At 37.9% G+C, this 19793-nt stretch overlaps 1 protein-coding gene and 1 pseudogene across 6 annotated transcripts in view; one reads left to right on the forward strand and one right to left on the reverse strand.

Annotated features, from left to right (window-relative positions):
• Positions 1-19793, reverse strand: part of Upf2 (UPF2 regulator of nonsense mediated mRNA decay) — a 118265-nt gene that overhangs the window by 69092 nt on the left and 29380 nt on the right. For all 6 annotated transcript variants that reach the window (XM_059263549.1, XM_059263546.1, XM_059263547.1 and 3 more), the window contains 3 exons: positions 14232-14381; positions 13539-13642; positions 8498-8583 (listed from right to left, as the gene is read on the reverse strand). In XM_059263549.1, coding sequence (XP_059119532.1) covers positions 8498-8583; positions 13539-13642; positions 14232-14381 — 340 coding nt within the window. The remainder of the gene's footprint in view (positions 1-8497; positions 8584-13538; positions 13643-14231; positions 14382-19793) is intronic.
• On the forward strand, positions 17061-17497 carry LOC131911466 (large ribosomal subunit protein eL27-like; annotated as a pseudogene).

A 19793-nucleotide genomic window follows, 5' to 3' on the forward strand; every position in this document is an offset into this window, starting at 1 on the left:
CATAATGAGTGCTGCTATGGTGTTCTGCATCTGTGTCCTCAGAACTTAGAAGGCTAAGGGAAGTAGACCTCTTGACTCCCCATGAGCTCAAGACTAGCATGGTCAACAGCAAAACCTCATCTCAAGAAACGAAAGATTCAAACACACACACACACACACACACACACACACAAACAAACAAAATGAGGTTCACTTCATTGCCACTAGTGTGGCTGCAATGTAAAAACTGATTGTAACAGTGGGCAAAAAACACAGAGAAACTAGGTTCCAGCTGGTGAGATGGCTCATTGAGTGAAGGAGCCTGGCACAAAGTCTGATAACCTGAGTTCCATCCCCATGTGGCAGAAGAGAACTAGCTCTTCAAAACTGTTCCCGACCTCCATGAGTGCAGTGACTTAGTCACATGTACATGCACACTAATAATAAGTAAACTAACCAACTAAAAAAATAAATTTTAAAAAATTTAAGGAGAGAAACTACATCTCTCACATTGCAGGTGGGGATATAAGACAGCACAGCCATTGTGAAAATATATGGCAATTACTTAAAATGACTAATAAATAATTGAGTTATTGTATGATTCAGTAGTTCTACTCCTAGGTATATACCCAAGAACCAAAACAGATGTCTACACCAATCCTATACAAACAATCAAAAATGTATTATTCTTAATAGTTAAAAAAAGTACAAATAACCAAATTGATAACATCAACTAATAAAGAGACAAAATGTGGATGCTGAAAAACAATGGGACACTACTGCTTTACAGAAAGGATGAAGCGCAGGTCCCTGCTAGGAAATCTGTATATCTTGAAAACACTATGCTAAAGGAAAGTCAGGCATAAGGGGTCATGTACTGTATGATTCTACTTAAAAGAAATGTCCACTACAGACAGAACCATACAAACAGAGCAGACTTGTGGTTCCCTAGAGCTGCAGAAGGAGTCAGAGAAGAAACTGTTATGGTCTTAAGTATTCCTTTTAGAATACAAAAATGTTTTAAATAAATTTGCAGTGGTTGCATATCCATACAACCCCAAATCATATACTTCAGTAATTACTTCTCTACAAAGTTCTTTTTTTTTTTTTGATGGTAGTCAGCCATATTTTTACATCTTTTAATGATTCATTTATTTTTATTTCATGAGCATTGATTGGTGTTTTGCCTGCATTTATGTCTGTGTGAGGATCTCTGAGTATGTCTGAGAATCTCCTGGAACTGGAGTTACTGACAGCTGTGAGCTGCTATGTGGGTGCTAGGAATTGAGCCCAGGTACTCCTGAAGAACAACCAATGCTCTTAACTGCTGAGCCATCTCTCCAGCCCCTGAAGTTCTTATTTAAAAAGGGAAAAGAAGGATAAAAGTCCTCAAGAGTTCAGCATTTTCCTCAACAAACTGTATAGACTAGATAAAACAGCTACCATGATCCACATATAACTTATGGACTCATGGTCATAGTCAGTAAAACAACTACTAAACAATCTATTCTGGTTTTGCTAGCATACTTTTGGCCAGGTCAGTTAGATGAAAGGAATCTCAGACACAGCAGAGAATAGACACTCTGTAGGATACCTCCTCTTTAGGGAGGAGGATGAACAAAAGGAATAGGAAGGAGGAGCATTTTAAAGCAGGAGGCCAAAGAAGATATATGCATGGATGGCTAAGGAAGCCAGGATTCTAAACAGATAAAAAAAATTTCCTTGCTCTTTCAAGAGAGTTCAAGCCAACCTTATAGGATCCAGATAGCTCAAAGAGTTACCCCTAACAATTCTTAGCCCAGAATAGTCTAACCAGCTTATCCTAAACCCCACTCTTGTGTTCTTCCCCCACCTCTTCCAACCCGACACCTAACCACCTTTGAGAGCTCCAGTTATCTCTCTTATTCAAGGGATAAAGAAGTTTCTGAATTGATGGGAATGAGGAGACTGAGAATTAGAATAACAAGAGACTGGTGGGTGCTTGTAATTCTAGCATCACTAGGGACCAGACCATCTTCTTCAGAGACAAGCCAAATTATACATGTATCATAGAAAGATGCAGAATTTCTAGAAAACATTAAGTCACCTTATGTAAAAACTATAGAACAGCTAGATCCACACTCAAAGGCCAAGATATATATGAAGTTAACAGAAAAGAAACAAAATAAATGAAATAATCCCAAAGAAGGAAATAAATAAAAATAAAAGCCAAAAATTATTATTATTATTATGATTATTATTATTTTTGGTTTTTCGAGACAGGGTTTCTCTATGTAGCTTTGCGCCTTTCCTGGAACTCACTTTGTAGACCAGGCTGGCCTCGAACTCACAGAGATCCGCCTGCCTCTGCCTCCCGAGTGCTGGGATTAAAGGCGTGCGCCACCACCGCCTGGCCCCAAAAATTATTAATAGAAAACAATAGAATTAATGATAAATCTAAAAGCTAGGGGAAGTTTTGATAGGAAAAAAAAAACCCACAAAACTGATAAGCCACTGGCTAATACAAATAAGAGAAAAAGGAAGTACAAATATAGCTTTGTCAATAACAGAAAAAGGCTGGAAAGCCTGGAATGGTTAAATATGATACATTCATGAGAAAAACACTGCATGCAGCCTTATAAAAATGAATAAAGGAGATCTTTTCATAGTTATGAAAGATATACATAAGAGGTTACTCTCTGCGTAAAAAGAAGAATCTAAACTTGTATTTTCTTGTATATGAAAAAGAAACCTAAGCAGGATATATCTAGGAACCGAAACAGTAGTCTTCCACTAGCAGACATGGAAATTGGGTAAATAGGGAGATGAGATGAGGGACACTTTTTACTAAAAGATGTGTTAGACTTCTGGTATTAAGACTATGGGGGGAGGGAGTGTGCGTGCGTGTGTGTGTGTGTGTGTGTGTGTGTGTGTGTGTGTGTGTGTGTGTGGTTTTTCGAGACAAGGTTTCTGTGTGTAACAGCTCTGGCTGTCCTGGAACTTGCTTTGTAGACCAGGCTGGCCTCAAACTCACAGAGATCCTCCTGCCTCTGCCCCGCAAGTGCTGGGATTAAAGGTTGCACCACCATGCCCAGCGTAACTAATTTTTTAAATAGCATATAAAACTAATTCAAATATTTTAAAACAAAGCATTATTTTTTGTTTTTCATTTTGAGACATGATCTTGCTCTGTGGCCCAAGCTATCCTTTAGCTTACTATTTAGCTCAGGTGAGCCTCAAACTTAGAGCAAACCTTCTGCCTCAGCCTCTCAAGTTCTAGGTTTATAGGCACATACTACAAAACCCAGCTATTTACAGATATATGCAAAATTCAAAGCTTTTATTCTCTGTCTCCTGAAGAGCTGATTGTTTTCATAATCTGGAAACAATACATTCAGCCAGTCAACTAACTGTAATAGAATGTACCTGATTTCTTCCATGGAAAAATGTTAGAAGGACACTAAAGAACACTACATTTATTTTACACAAGGGAAAACAGGGTAGCTGTTCAGCTAGACAGCTATTGTGATAAGGCTTAAAGGTGAGTCACCATTCCCAATAAAAAACAAAGGAATCCCACACAGTAGAAAGCATTCCCCTCTGGAAGTGGGGAAAACAGAGGATATTCACTAGGTCACTCTATAGAAGTCACTCTATAGATATCAAGTTTTTAAAAGAGGAATTAAGAATTAAGATTGAGCCTGCAGGTGGTGGCACCTACCTTTAATCCCAGTACTCAGGAGGCAGAGGCAGGTAGATCTCTAAGTTCAAGACCAACCTGGTCTATGGAGCGAGTTCCAGGTCAGCAAGGGCTACACAGTGAAACTCTGTCTCGGAAATAAAAAAGAATTAAGATTCAATCTATAAACTACATTTTTTAAAAGGGCATTAAAACTAAACATGTCACATAATTTTATCAACTTCTGCATATCAAACATTGTGTTAAGTGCTAGAGATAAAGCAGCAAATATGGCTTCCTTTCTACAGCTTACAGTATACAAAACTATGTCCTCCAGACATGGGAGGGAATCCAAGAAAGGGATTTTGCTATGGTTTGAGGCCATGATCTTTCTATCTCTATGCACAGACTGCTATCTATCAGAACCACTCTGGATTTACTTTCCTTATCCATCCTTTGTATAGTTAATTCCTTGGTATGTCTATTAAACAACCCTTGGTTCATACAACCTTCTCGAGTTGCCCTAGACTAAATCTTCAAATTCCACTTACTCTGTATTTTAGTATGTCATGTCATGCTTTTCTCTTCTTGACAATGGAACTTGGAATTACTAATCTATCTTCCCTCCAAATTTTAAATTTTAAGCTCTACACAAATACAAAAATGAAATCAAGCTGTTCATTATTATACTGTATCTTCTGTAATAATCACAGGATATAGCTGACCCTTAATTAATTACTTAGTGATTAGATTTTAGAACATACTTTCATCTTTCTATGTTTAAGTAACCAACTTAAATTATTATATTAAACATTTAAGGTAATATTAGACCACAAAGTCTACTTCTCGGGGTTTTAAGATGTTATATAATTTAAAAAAAAATCTGAGACAGAAGCTCGTGTATCTTGGGTTGGCCTGGAACACTGTATACATCTGAGGATGACCTTGAACTTCTGCTCTTCCAGGCTGTATCTCCCAAGTGCTGGGATTACAAGTATGTACCACCATGCCCAGTTTAAATGCATCCTTTTTCTTTCACATTTTTTCTTCTTTCTTCTAAACCAGTGGTTCTCAACCTTCCTAATGCTGTGACCCATTAATACAGTTCCTCGTATTATGGTGACCCCCCAACCATAAAATTATTTTCATGACTACTTTATAACTGTAATTTTGCTACTGTTATGAATCATAATGTAAATGTCTATGTTTTCCAGTGGTCTTAGATGACCCATGTAAAAGGGTTGTTTGTCCCCTAAAGGGGTCGAGGACCACAGGTTAAGAATCACTGCTCTCAACTTGTAAATTCCTACTATTTTCAAGTCTGTGTTTCTAGCAGAATGGAACTATTACACCTTTCTACTCACGAGTTATGCAGATAAACTTCATTCTGAAAGAACAAATAATAGGACTTGGGAGCTGACTCACTTGGTGAAGTGCCTACTGCACAAACATGAGGTCCTGAGTTTCACCTCAGCACTCATATGAACAAGGGGGTGCTTTGGCATGCACCTAAAATCCCAGCACTGGGGAGGAAGAAAACAGGAGAATTTCTGGCATTCACTAGGTAGTTACCATTGTAGAATCTGAGAACAGGATTCAGTGAGAAATCATATCTCAAAAAAAGAAAGAAAAATAAAAAAGAAAAGCAAAAGCAAAACAAAACAAAAAGGTAGAGAATGATTGAGGACATAACTTTTGGTTTCCACATGTGTGCACATGTACACACAATAATAACAGTATACAATTTTTAAAGATCTCTTTCTTTTTGTCTGATTTAGGAGAAGGCACCAGTATACAGAGAAAAAAGTTGGTCTTTTATAGGTAAGCCACATCATCAAATGGTTTCTTCTATTAAACAATATTTTTATTTTGCAAACTTACTGTTATAAAAATAAGTCTAGGTAAGTATTGATATATGTCTTTATTCAAATGAAAAAAGCATGAAAGCAAACATTCCTTGAAAATATTAGTCCAAGTGGGCTGGCAAGACAACATCATAGCACCTGCCACCAAGCCTGACAACCTGAGTGCAAACCGAGGACCTACATAGAAGGAAAAAAACCAACTCTCTTTAGTTGTCTTCTGACTACCACACACACACACACTGTACCAAGCATGTGCATGTACCACCTACATGCCCGAACACAAAACAGTCAATAAAATGTTATTATATATATGTATGTATATATAGTTTTTTTTAAAGTAATCCAAGATATTGGGAGAAAACTGTTTTGAGTTTTCATCAATTCAAGGTGTATATATTATCCTTATTTTCATCTGTATGAAATCAGAACCTCACAGTAAAACCATAATATTGACATTTTTCTCTTACTTGTACGTAAGATAATGGTACACATTAATTGGTAGCACCTTAAATTTAAGTATACAATTTCATATATATATTTTTAAAGATTTATTTATTTATTATGTATAGTGTTCTGTCTGCATATACACCTGCAGGCCAGAAGAGGGCACCAGCTCTCATTATGGATGGTTGTGAGCCACCATGTGGTTGCTGGGAATTGAACTCAGGACCTCTGGAAGAGCAGCCAGTGCTCTTAACCTCTGAGCCATCTCTCCAGCCCAATTTCATATATTTTTTAATTATTTATTTTTATTTTATGTGCATTGGCGTTTTGCCTGAGTGTATGTCTATATGAGGGTGTCAGAAACACTTGAACTGGAATTACAGGCTTGAGCCGTCATGTGGGTGCTGGGAATTGAACCCAGGTCTTTTAGAAGAGCAGCTAATGTCCTTAAACACTGAGCCACCTCTCCAGCCCGCCCCCCCCCCATTTATTATCTAATAGCTAAAGATAACATAAAGCCATCTTTCTAAATTACATTAATTATTAATTACTATCTCATTGTATTAGTATTCCTTCTCACCTATTAAAAGTGAAAAAACATGCTCATAATAACACTGCTGAAAAAAGACTTCTAAAAAGATAAAGAGGGGCTACAGAGACAGCTCAGAGGCTAAAAGCTCTTTCAGAGGATCTGGGGTTGATTCCTAACACCCATTCATGACAGTACACCACAAAGTCTACATCCAGTTCCAGGAGATCCAATACCTCTTCTGGTCTCTATGGGTTCCAGGCACATACATGCAAGCAGAACACTCATAACCCATAACAAAAAAATGTTTTTTTTTTAAGATAAAGAAAAAAGTAAGGATTTAGTTTCACTGAGAAATTTTAGTATTACTAAAGTAACTCTAATCTCTATGTACCAATGGATCAGAAAATCTTCAATAAAATCCTTATCTTTGGGGGCACAAACCAATCTTAGCTACACTATAAGCTTTCACAGTAGTTAACAAACTTCATTTCCTTTTAGATTCATTTATTCTATTTAACATGTATGAGTATTTTGCCTACATGCATGTATTAAGTACCACATGTGTGCCTAGTGCCCACCAATGTCATGGCAGAGTCAGGCATTAAATGAGATCCCCTAGAACTGGGGTTACAGACACTTATAAACCACCATGTGGGTGCTGGGAATCAAACCTGGGTTCTCCTCTGGAGAACAAGTCCTCCTAACCACTGCATCATCTCTAGCCCCAACCAACTTCCTAACTTTTTACTGAACAGAAATGGCCAGGCACAGTGGTCACACCCATTATCCTTTTGTTCAGAAGTTTAAAGCAGGAGAAACACAAATTTGAGGTAGACTGGATCATATAAAGAGTCTCAGGACAGTCTCAATATTGAAGAGCTTGTCTCATAAGAGAAAAAAAAAATCTAAAAACGGAAATGGACCTCCTTTAGATCTAGGTAAATGGTCTGAAAAATTCTGAAGGATACAGGTAGAGATTTTCACTCAGCATAACAGAGCATCAAAATTCTCTGTGAGTTATGTAACTGAGTGTCTTGAGTTATTAACAACACCATCATTAATGTAGCTTTCAATGTCACAGAGTGAAGTCTCTAGGCAGGTTATCTCTTCTTATAACTTACATTATAACTCAAACAACTTGAAAATTTCCATTTAAGCTTAAGAATTACATACACTAAATTATCATCCTATCTATACAAAATATAAAGTCTTCCAAAAAACCTACATAATTTATGTTTTATTTTTATCAGAGGGGAAAAATATAAACTAAGTAACTAATTGCGTCTAGTCACTACTGAGTTTATTATTTAGGGTTTTTTGTTGTTGCTTTGTTTGTTTGTTTTTTGAGAGAGGATCTCTCTACATGGCTCTGGCTGTCCTGGAATTCACTATGTAGATCAGGCTGGTCATGAACTGAACTATTTGCCTCTGCCTCACAGTGCTGAAATCAAAGGTGTGTGTACCACTACACTTGAGCATTTTTTTGTTTCATTCTGGTTTTTTTTTTTTTTTTTTTTTGGAGACAGGATCTCAGTATGCAGCCTTAGTTGGCCTGGAGCTCACTATATAGATCAGGCTGGCCTTGAATTCATAGAGACCCACCTGCCTCAGCCTTAGTGTACTACGATTAAAGGCGTAAGCCACCAATTGCAGCCTCTTTTTTGTTTTTTTTTTTTTTTGAGGTAGGAGTCTCAACTGCATAGCGCAGGCTGTCCTCAGATACTTCATCTATGAGCTTCAGCCTCCCCTGAGTGCTGGGATCACAGTGTGCAGCACCACATGCACCAAGTTATTTTAGTATGGAGTATTTTCTCTTAGAATAGAATGTAAATGTTAGAAGAAAATACTTCCATAAGAGCAAAACAAGACAAAAAATTAATAAAAGTCCTGGGAATCTGCTAATAATAATAATGCCTATTGAACTAATAAAACTAAGTCAAGCGATCATTTTAAAGAAATAACTCAATAAGAATGTTGATCTTACATTACTACCAACAAATTACTGTTTTAAATACTGACCTCTGTCTAGGAACTATGAAGAGTGCCCGAACCAACTTCTTCCTGTTTGCCTTTGTGTTCATGTTCATGCAAAAATCCATGGCTGCCTAAAGGAAAAAGAACAATTTTCTTTAAAAAAAAAAAAAAAAATCCTTGAGTTAGTTACTAAAGTAAAAACCCTAAGTCAATGTTTTAATTGTTCTTAAACATCCCAAAATAGTTTTTTAAGACATTAGTATTATAAACAATAAGCATATCCCAAACTACAAAATCATTAAGCCTAAAAGTCCTTTCTTTCTACAAGTCCAAAACTTTATATTTCCTACTTAAAAAAAAAATAAATAAATGCAAGTTTGTATTCAGAATAGAACTTAAAGGTAGCTTCAAAACCTACCATGAGTATTTGACAAGTCAGTGCCTAAAAACAAGTGAATCAGTACTAGGATAAGGAGTTTATGCTGCAATTCAGTGGCAAAATGCTTGCTTAGCATGTGGGAGGCCCTGGGTTACATCAAGAATATTTAACATAAGTAAAGAAAGCTACTAGTGCTAATAAAGACAACCAAAACAGTATTTTAGGAACTAAACTGAGACTAGTATTTCATCAATGTCTTAAATCTAATATAAACATAAAAAGAAAAACAAGACAAGATTTACATTCTGGAAAGTTCTTAGAAAATAGAAACATTAATTAGCTGGTACCATTGTCCCTGAGTATCCACAGGAGATTGGTTCTAGAAATCTCCCAGGATATGCAAATTTACAGGTGCTCAAGTTGCTTATGTAAAATAGTATAGTGTTTGCATGTAACCTGGACACATCTTCCCATATACTTTAAGTCATCTCTAGATTACTGACAGTAACACAATGTAAATGCTTTATAATTATAGATAATAATGTCAACCTAAAAAAGTGTATTGTTCAGGACAGATGCAGTTTTCCCCCCCAAAAAAATATTTACTACCTATGGTTGGTTGAATCTACAGAGGTGGAACCAGCCAATAGAAGGATGTCTCTACTTACCTTCTATTATCTATCTAAATGAATTTCAGGAAAATAGATAAGGCAATAAAGACTTTTCTTGTGTAGTCCTGGCTTTCCTCAAACTCAGAAATCTGCCTGCCTCTACCTCCTGAGTGCTGGGATTAAAGGCATGTACCACCCACTGCCCAACTAAGACTTTTCTTACTGTAATTATCAAAGGCCAGTTGGACACACACAGCAAGCTGTGTTAAAGTGTTCTACGTGGGGGGCTGGCAAGATAGCTCAAAAGAATAAGGCACTTTCTGCCAAGACTGACAACCTGAGTTTAATCCCCTGGATCTAATACACAGAAGAAGAGAATCAACTCCCATAAGCTATCCTCTAAATTCCCTGGAGCAGTACCACCTCTCTCTGTCTCTCTCTCTGTCTCTCTCTCTCTCTCTCTCTCTCTCTCTCTCTCTCTCTCTCTCTCTCTCTCTCACACACACACACACACACACACACACACACACACACACTCACACACACTAAATAAATATAACAAAAAATTTTAATGTTCCACATATCAGAAGCTAAGTACAGAATGTAAGTATCTAGTACACAAAGGGTTTATGTGAAATGAATAAAAACACTAGAGTAGGAAAACTACCAGAATTAGTATATTTGAAGATAGCTTTAAAAACAAGAATCCAGGTTCCAAACAGCCAGCTCATGCACTAAGGACAGGTCCTGGTCCCACTGCCTGGATGCCTCCCAAACAGTTCAAGCTAATCAACTGTCTCACTTATCCAGAGGGCCTGATCCAGTTGGGGGCTCCTCAGCTATTGGTTCATAGTTCATGTGTTTCCACTAGTTTGGCTATTTGTCCCTGTGCTTTTTTCAATCATGGTCTCAACAATTCTCGCTTATACAATCCCTCCTCTTTCTCGCCGATTGGACTCCAGGAGCTCCACCTGGGGCCTGGCTATGGATCTCTGCATCCGCTTCCAACAGTCATTGGATGAGAGTTTTAGCACGACAGTTTAGGGTGTTTGGCCATCTGATCACCAGAGTAGGTCAGTTTGGGCTTTTTCTCGACCACTGCCAGCTGGGGTCTATGCAGGGACACGTTGCTCAGCCTGGGTGAAGGGAGGAGGGGACTGGACCTGCCACGACTGAATCTACCAGGCTGAGCTGAATCCCCAGGAAAGTCCTTGCCCTGGAGGAGATGGGAATGGGGAGTGGGCTGGGGGGAGGGGGGGCGGGAGGAGGAAGGACAGGGAAATCCATGGCTGATATGTAAAATTAAATTAAATTATAAAATAAAAAAAGCAAGTCTAAGCTATTGGCCGAGCATTTATAATTTTAAAAACAACAACAACAAAAAAAAAGCCAAGAATCCAGGCATGGTGGCACACACCTATGTTACTCAAGCTATGTTACTCAAGAGACAGAGGCAAGGTGGTAAAAATTCCAGGCCAGTCAGTGCCTGCCATATAAGGATAAATGGGAAGCAAGTAAGGATGGTCAGATTTGTCTGTTGCATGACAACTCATTAAACAGCTTTTTGAAAACTTGTTTCAAATGCTCAAGTAAATAAAATAGAACTCAATAATCAATGTTTTACTTTAAGCAAAGATAAATTTTCTGGTCATCAAATTCATGGGGGACAAAAAAGAATGGCATTCTTCACAGAAGTCACTTAAGAAAATTCTTTACTTTGGGATAAATGGTATATATATAATTATAAGCTATGAGAGAAACTAAAAAGTCAAAAGTGAATTGCTTATGAGTGAATATCCACAAAAGTGATTCACCTCCTGTGAAAGAAAGAACATATGAATCAAGTAGGCTCAGAATTCATTTGAATGGATACTGAGTGACCCATGTCTGGGAATATTTTTCCATCAGCAGATTTCAGAACAATAACACAGTAACTAGAGAACACAAAAATGTCTTTGATTTACTTTTTACTTTAAGATTAGAAAAACTACAAAAAATAACAACATAGAGGACCTGGGTTCAATTCCTAGCACCCATAAGGAGGCTTACAACTATAGGTAACTGCAGTTCTAAGAATTTGACACCCTCTTCTGGCTTCTGTGGGCACCAGGCTCGCACATGGTACACAGACATATATGTAGGCAAAACACCATACGCATAAAAATAAGTAAACTTTAAAAGGAAAATTAAAACCTAGGAAAATATTCATTGTCAATGACATCATATATACACAAATAATTTTACATTGTTCATTGCATATGAATGGTACATAGGTCCTACTGTCCCTCATCCTTGTCATTTGAAAGTTGGAAAAATAAGACTAAGGCTCAGCGGGTAAAGGCTCTTGATGCTAAGGCTTGTGATCTGCGATCGATCCCCAGAACGCACATGGAAGGAGAGAACCAATTTCCAAAGTTTCCCTCTGACCTCTACATGCATGCCATGGCATTTGTGTGCCCACGCATGCATACAAAATGAATAAAAAGATATAACAGGAAATGCCTTTTAAAGACCTATTTCTTCAGTCTATCAAGAGTGTAAGAACTGATACTTAGAACCCTGTAAGGAATTCTAATTGGCAACAGCACAATAAAGATAGTGACAACCCAAGTATTTTTATCTTGTCAGGACAAATCAAGTTCCATAACAGGGGGAGGAGTGCCCAACCACATTTCAAAGACAATGATGAATTAATATAAACACAGCATAACACATAAAATCAGGTATTTGGATCATGTATGATTCTGCCTATGTAATCTTGAGAGCCTCTTACATTCACATCTGTAAAATGAAAGCACAGACTTAGATCCACAAGAAAAACTTTGGCTTTATAAACTTTTAGTTTATGTATATAAATATACAGCTTAAGATTATTTGTAGCTTCATAAAATTATTGAATTATATTTTAAAAAGTCTTAGACTTTTCTGCTGAATTGTCGAATATATTTCCTTCTTTAGCCATTTGGCACCCTGACAGCAACTATGGAAGAAATCCTCTCAAGAGGAAGTGATGGTCCAAAGAAAAAAATGGGCTCCTGTTGTTCTATCTGGCACTCAGAAAGCTAGCTCAGAATTGATTGGAAATAGCTCTGATACCAAGTTGAGAACTAGGGGAGTACAGCTTGAGAGTTGTAGTAATTATGTACCTAATATATACTACTGTTGAGCTGCTTCTCCATCTGCAGCTTTATACTCGAACCAAAATGTAGAGTGGTGGTAAGCAGGAATGCCAAGATCACTCTGGAAACACAGCCAAAGAATGTACCAAGTTAGCAGGGGACAGATTCAGTCATCTTCCAAACAGATAGAAGGACCTGTGGAAAGGCTATTAGGGAAAAGGAAAAGAAGACAGGGAATCATGGCAGCTATAGCTGCTCTGTGAAGTGTGTAGGGAGGAAGATGTTGATAACAGTTGCTATCTGCCTCACTGATCACAGAACTTACTCAGTGCTCTTGAGTAGATAAACAGGTAACCAGGTCAATCCCACTCCAATGGAAAACCATAATAAGGAAGCTCTCAAGACCTGTATCTTGTGTGAGAAATATGTAGATTATAAGAATGTACAGCTTTGTCTCAGTTTACTTCTCTATTTACTGGATGCATTTACAGAAGGCATATATAGGTCTTGGTGAAGGAAAAAGAAATAACAGAAGCAATTAAGAAAAGATCAGACAATAGGGTCTATGTCGGGGGGGGGGGGGGGGGGATGGGGGACAGGAGGACGGGGGATGGGACAGAACGGGACATCACTGATATTTGGCAGTGTAAGACTCTTCAAAGTCTATGTGCTTTTGTAAAATTATATAAGGATAGGAAAATCTTTTAAAGAACTATAGGCAACTAAGGAATGCTGAAAGCAGGAGAAGCAGTCCCCCACACACACCAGGGAAGAAGTCCCCTAACTTTATTTATGCATACATATATACCTAACAGTAACAAAGAGAAAGCCAGGAACATGAGAGCATGGGAAATGACAACACAAGAGGAGTTGGAGGAAGGAAAGGGAATAGAAGGAAATGATGTAATTTTAACTTTCTAAAAATTATCAAATTTAATTAAGTAAAAAAGTCATAAAAAAAAAAAAAAAAAGAATACCTTGTCAATTAGATCTCGGTTGACACAGTTGGGCAACTGCTGGAGGAAAGCATCTACTATGAGTTTGAGGTGAGATCCAGTGCTGGCTTCTTCATCTTCTTGTTCTAATACAAAATTAGTTTTTGGATAGGTTAAAAAAAAATAAACAGGTTGTAAGAACAAAAATATCCAACTATTAAGTGATCTGAAAAATGGACCATCTAGAGGATATGTGATATGGTGTATGCACATGTATATGTGCAGATGTGCATGCCTGTACAGAGGTCAGAGAGGCGGAGGGGTTAGGTGTCCAATCTCTTCCTGAATCTGGAACTTATGTCTTTTGGCCAGGCTGACACCCCAAGTGCCAATGATTCTATCTCTGCTGCCCAGAGTACTGGGGTGATAAGCATGAGGAACACTTGTTACTCTTGCAGAGAACTGGGGTTCGGTTCTCATCACCCAGACAATGGCTCATAACCTTCCCTAACTCCAATTCCAGGAAATCTGATGCCTTCTTCTGAATTCCATGAGCACCAGGAACACAAATGGTGACATATATACATACATGCCAAACACTCATACACATAAAATACAATAAATTTTAAAAAACATTAAGAAAATAACAGATTAAAAAGAAAAGATCCTTATTTTTAGGCAAGAGGTTTGTTTGAAAAATAACAAAAAATAAAAACTGATGTAATAGCCATTTACCTTGTTCATCAAGGAGTTTCTTTGTAAGATCTTCAGCTTCATCTCCACCTTCTAACTCCAAGGTATCATCATTAATTTCTAGATTCTCCAACTCAAGTTCCAAATCATCAGGACTTGATGCCTCCTTATTATCCTTTGGTTCTTTTGCCTCTGTTTAAAAACAAAGAATAAGAAACTGGGATATAATGGCAGAATATTTGCCTAGCATGCAGGGGACCTTGGGTTCAATATAGCAAAAATAATTAAAATATATAAAAACAAACAAATATATTTGAATTCAAGGTCAGTTCAGCCGGGCGGTGGTGGCGCATGCCTTTAATCCCAGTACTCGGGAGGCAGAGCCAGGCGGATCTCTGTGAGTTCGAGGCCAGCCTGGGCTCCCAAGTGAGTTCCAGGAAAGACGCAAAGCTACACAGAGAAACCCTGTCTCAAAAAAAAAAAAAAAAAAAAAAAGATCAAGGTCAGTTCAAAATCCTGTACAAGGCTGGAGAGATGGCTCAGCAACTAAAGAACACTGGCTGCTCTCCCAGAGGACCTAAGTTTTGTTCCCAGCATCCACATGGTAGTTCACAACTGTCTGTAACACAGTCCCAGGGGATACAACACCTCTTCTGTCCTCCAAGGGCACTAGGCATGCACGTGGAACACAAATACACATGCAGGTAAAATATCCAGACATAAAAAAAAAAAAACTTTTAAAATCCTAATGCAAAAATATTAAAGATTCACAAACTCTATGTAACTTCTCCAAAATGTTTTAATTCTGCTATAAAAATATTAAAGATTCACAAAATCTATATAACTTCTCTCAAAATTTTTTTAAACCTGCTACAAAAAAATAAATAAATAAAGTTTGACAAGACTACATGACTTACCTAAAAACTTAGGTATATATCTGGCAAATTTGAATTAAAACTAGAGACTTTTATAAAATAGACTGAGCTTATTGATCCATAAAAATACGGATCTTTTCTTTCTAATTCTGCTGTTTCCTTAATGTTTTTTAAATTTTTATCTTATGTGTATGGTGTTTGGCATATATATAAATATATATATTTGTGTTCCTAGTGCCCATTGGAATAAGCTACCAAACTTCTTCAGTTCTATATTTGTTCAATGGAAAGAGGAAGAAAAAAGAAAAGGGAGGGATGGAGGCAGGCTAGCTAGCTAGTTTACATGCTATCAGGATCTATGCTAAAGATAGGAGATAAAGTTCATTAGAGTGGTCTCACATAGGAAAGCTCTCAAACTCCAAGGTAAATTCAGGTCTGCCCATCCACCCAGCTCTCTCTCTCTCTCCTCTCTCTTTATTTTCTTTGTATGGATATGTTGCCTGAATGTATGTCTGTGGAGACTGGAGGAGGGGTCAGATCCCATGAAACTGAAGTTAGAGATGGTTATAAGCTGCTCTGTGGGTGCTAGGAATCAAACCTGCCTGGGTCCTCTGGAAAAACAGCCAGCTCTTAACCACTGAGGTATCTCTCCAGTTCCCTCTCTTACTTGTATATGCAGTATGATCTTTCCTGGGTTATGCAGGAGGTACACTGAAATATGATTTGATATAAAAATTAACTTAGTACCAATGTACTAAATAAGTTAGAAAAGACTAAATACAGAGAACAAATAATCAGGAAAGAGGTTAGAGGAAACAAATGGACCTAACAAAGGAAAAATGGCTGGAAATAAATAAAATAGAACCAAACCATACTTAAACAAAACTGCCAAAATGTTGATATCTGTAGAAGTTGAGTGATAGGTAAATATGAGTTCACCATACTAGCCTTTCTTGTCTCCTTGAGATTTTTTTTTAAAAAAAAAAAAAAATCTATTTATTAAGTGAGAGAGAGAAAGAATAAGAATGAAAATGTGTGCTTTTGTGGCTCATGCCTATAATACCAGCACTAAGGAGACTGAGGCAGGAAGGCTAATACATGTTCAAGGCCAGTCTAGGATAATATTCTGGGCTATCCAGGGCTACAGAGAGAGATGCTGTTTCAAAAAAATAAAAATAAAATAAAATTTAAGAATTCAAGTTCAAAAATTCATGCTTATGTACCCATACTCATACACAAAAATATATACAAAATAAATAAAAATTATTTTTAAATGTATACTCAAATCACCTAAAATATTATCAGTTTCATGTCTTCTATCCTCTAAATTCTGCAATGAAGGAAGAAATGCTTTATATCATGATACTCAATGCTATAACCAAAGATGTAAGTGGAAAGCTTTGGCTGCCTTTAAATGTAGAGACTACACTGGCTCATTTCTTCATTCAGCAATTATTTGCTGAATTCCTACTATTCAACTATATATTGTTCTAAACACCAAAGATATAACTTGACTGTAATAAACATAACATCTGGCTATCAAAGGAGTATTTATAGATTGGAAATATGGCTCAGCAGGGAAAGGCCCTTGCTACCAAGCCAACTTGATTTTGATCCCTGGAGCCAACACTATGGAAAGAGAACCAACTCTCAGAAGTAGTCCTCTGACTGCCACATGTGTGTCATGGCACATGTGTACACATACAGGGAAAAAAGAAAGGAAGAAGTATCTTTTTATTTTACAAAACCATTTACTGTATAGGGCTATAGCTCAGTGGTAAAGTGTTTGCCTAGCATGCCTCAGGCCCTCTCCTTATTAATATATTTTAGTTATTAATTAACTCAGGGTTAATCTCCAGTACCAAAAAGAAAACAAACAAACTAATTTACTGATTAGCTACTATACATTCACAACTACATTAAGCTATTGAATGCTGAGAGGAAACAAAATCTGAAAATATGACTCCTATGCTTAGAAAATGTATAACTGCCTTTCTGCTGGGTACCGGCTCCTTACTGTCGAAATGGGCAAGTTCATGAAACCCGGGAAAGTGGTGCTGGTCCTGGCCGGACGCTACTCCGGACGCAAAGCCGTCATCGTGAAGAACATTGATGATGGCACCTCAGACCGCCCTTACAGCCATGCCCTGGTGGCTGGAATTGACCGCTATCCCCGAAAAGTGACAGCTGCCATGGGCAAGAAGAAAATTGCCAAGAGGTCAAAGATCAAGTCCTTTGTGAAAGTTTATAACTACAATCACCTCATGCCCACAAGGTACTCTGTGGACATCCCCTTGGACAAAACAGTTGTCAACAAGGATGTCTTTAGAGACCCAGCCCTGAAATGCAAGGCCAGGCGGGAGGCCAAGGTCAAGTTTGAGGAAAGATATGACAGGGAAGAACAAATGGTTTTTCCAGAAGCTTCGCTTTTAGGTATATTTTTGTTCCCATCATTAAAAAAAAAAAAAAAAAAAAAAAAGAAAATGTATAACTTACCTGAGGAAGTTAAACTAATATTCACAAAGAAGTCAAGTGGGGTATGGTAGGGAACATGTAAGTAATGTGTGAAAGGTGCAAGGTAAGACCTGCTTACTCAGAGACTGAACGTTTAGGACAGAAAAGTCAAGGTATAATATATATGATGAAGTAGTTAAGTCTGAGACAAATTATGCAGTGTTTTAGAGACAAAGATAACAATTTTAAACTGTATTCCAAACTTGAGTAAAGCCATTAAACCATTCAAACTATCACTAGGAGGCAGAGGCAGTCAGATCTCTTGAGTTCCAGAACAACTGGGGCTACATAGGAAAAAAAAAAGGGTTGGGGGAGAGTCTATCACTGGGTATGGTGGCTCATCCTTTAATCCCAGCACTCCAGAGGCAGTTAATTTTCTTTAAGTTTCAGGCCAGCCTGGTCTACAGAGCAAGTTTCAGGACAGCCAAACTTAGGCAATGAAGGACAGGAAGCTGGTAAAGATGTTAACTGAACAAGGGGCCATGTTCTAGCCCCAGAAAGAACAGAGCTTGGCAGGTTTGGCCATATGGTTCTGGATTTAGAGTTAATGATAAAAGAAAGGAGTTATGGAATAAAGCTACTGAGGCCAATCATGTGTCAGGGGGTGTCCCTGAATGGAGGCCTAGATAGGCCATTGTGTGAAGCTATGAAGTTGAAGCCTGGATTGCCTTGGAGACCCCAAGATGTTTGAAATGCCAGAGCCATGGGACACCTGCCAAGGAGAACTGCTAACAGAGAGTGGAACCGGTGCAAGAGAAAGAAGTGTGTTTCAGTCAAAAATGCTGAACAGAACTGGAAATCTGAAGAGTGTTTTGATATCAGACACAGAGATGTAGAGTTTGGAGTTTGCCCAGCTAGTTTTCCGTCTTGCTTTGGTCCAGTATCTCCTCACTATGCTCCCTTCCCTGTGTTTTGGAACAGTAATGTATATTCTGTGCCATTTTATGTTGGAAGTATGTGAACTGGTTTTTTATTTTGATTTTTTATATGGGACTACAGTTAAGAGATTGCATGAATCTCAGAAGAGACTTTAAATTTTGGACTTTAAACACTGAGACTATGATAGACTATGGGGACTTTTGAAGTTGGACCAAATGCATTTTGCATTATGATACTGTTACCAGCTTATGGGGACCAGGGACTGGAATGTGATAGTTTGAATGTAACTGGTCCCCATAATCTTATGGGGAATGGCACTATTAGGAGGTGTGGCTTTCTTGGAGTGGGTATGGCCTTGCTGGGGGAAATATGTCACTATGAGGGTGGGCTTTGAGGTTTCCTATGCTCAGGATACCATCAAGTTTGTCAGTCAACTTCCTGTTGCCTGCAAGATATAGGACTCTCAGCTATTTCTCAAGCACCATGTCTGCCTGCATGCCACCATGCTCCCCATCATGATAATGGACTGAACCTCTGAAACTGTAAGTGAGCTACCCCAATTAAATGTTTTCCTTATAAGAGTTGCCATGGTCATGGTGTCTTTTCACAGCAATAAAAACCCTAAGACACAAAGTGAGGCCCTGTCTCAAATAAAAAGTCCTATAACAAATCAAAAAATATCAACAAAAAAAAAAAAAGAAAAGAAAAGAAAAGAAAAAAAGGAAGCGGGGTGGCAGTGGTGCATGCCTTTAATCCCAGCACTCAGGAGGCAGAGACAGGTGGATCTCTGTGAGTTCAAGGCCAGCCTGGTCTACAGAGCGAGATCCAGGTCAGGCACCAAAACTACACAGAGAAACCGTATCTCAAAAAACCAAAAAAAAAAAAGAAAAAAGAAAAAAGGAATAGTAATAGTGAGGAGGGCTGGAGAAATAGTTCCGCAATTAAGAGCACCTGCTGCCCTTACAGGGGACCCAGATTCAGTTCCCAGAACCCACATGGCAGCTCATAGCTGCCTATAACTCCAGTTTCAGGGTGTCCAACTCCTTCTTTTGTCCTCCTCAGGCACTACACACATGGGACATTTAAATATATGCAGGCAACATTCACACACATAAAATAAATATAAATCTTAAAAAATATATTAGTAAGGAGAGTAAAAATTCTTAAGAGGATTAAAAAGAATTCTTAAGAAAAGAGTAATAGCTAAAACTGCATCCAGGTAGGAACACGAAGACAGGAGAGTAGTTTGGTTTAGAACAGCAGCATAAAGACGGATCTGAGAAACAAGGTTTGGCCAGTACCTCCTGTTCTTATCAGTAGTTTCAGACTTTAAGAT

The sequence above is a fragment of the Peromyscus eremicus genome, chromosome 5 (assembly GCF_949786415.1).
Source record: "Peromyscus eremicus chromosome 5, PerEre_H2_v1, whole genome shotgun sequence".
Lineage (NCBI taxonomy): Eukaryota > Metazoa > Chordata > Mammalia > Rodentia > Cricetidae > Peromyscus > Peromyscus eremicus.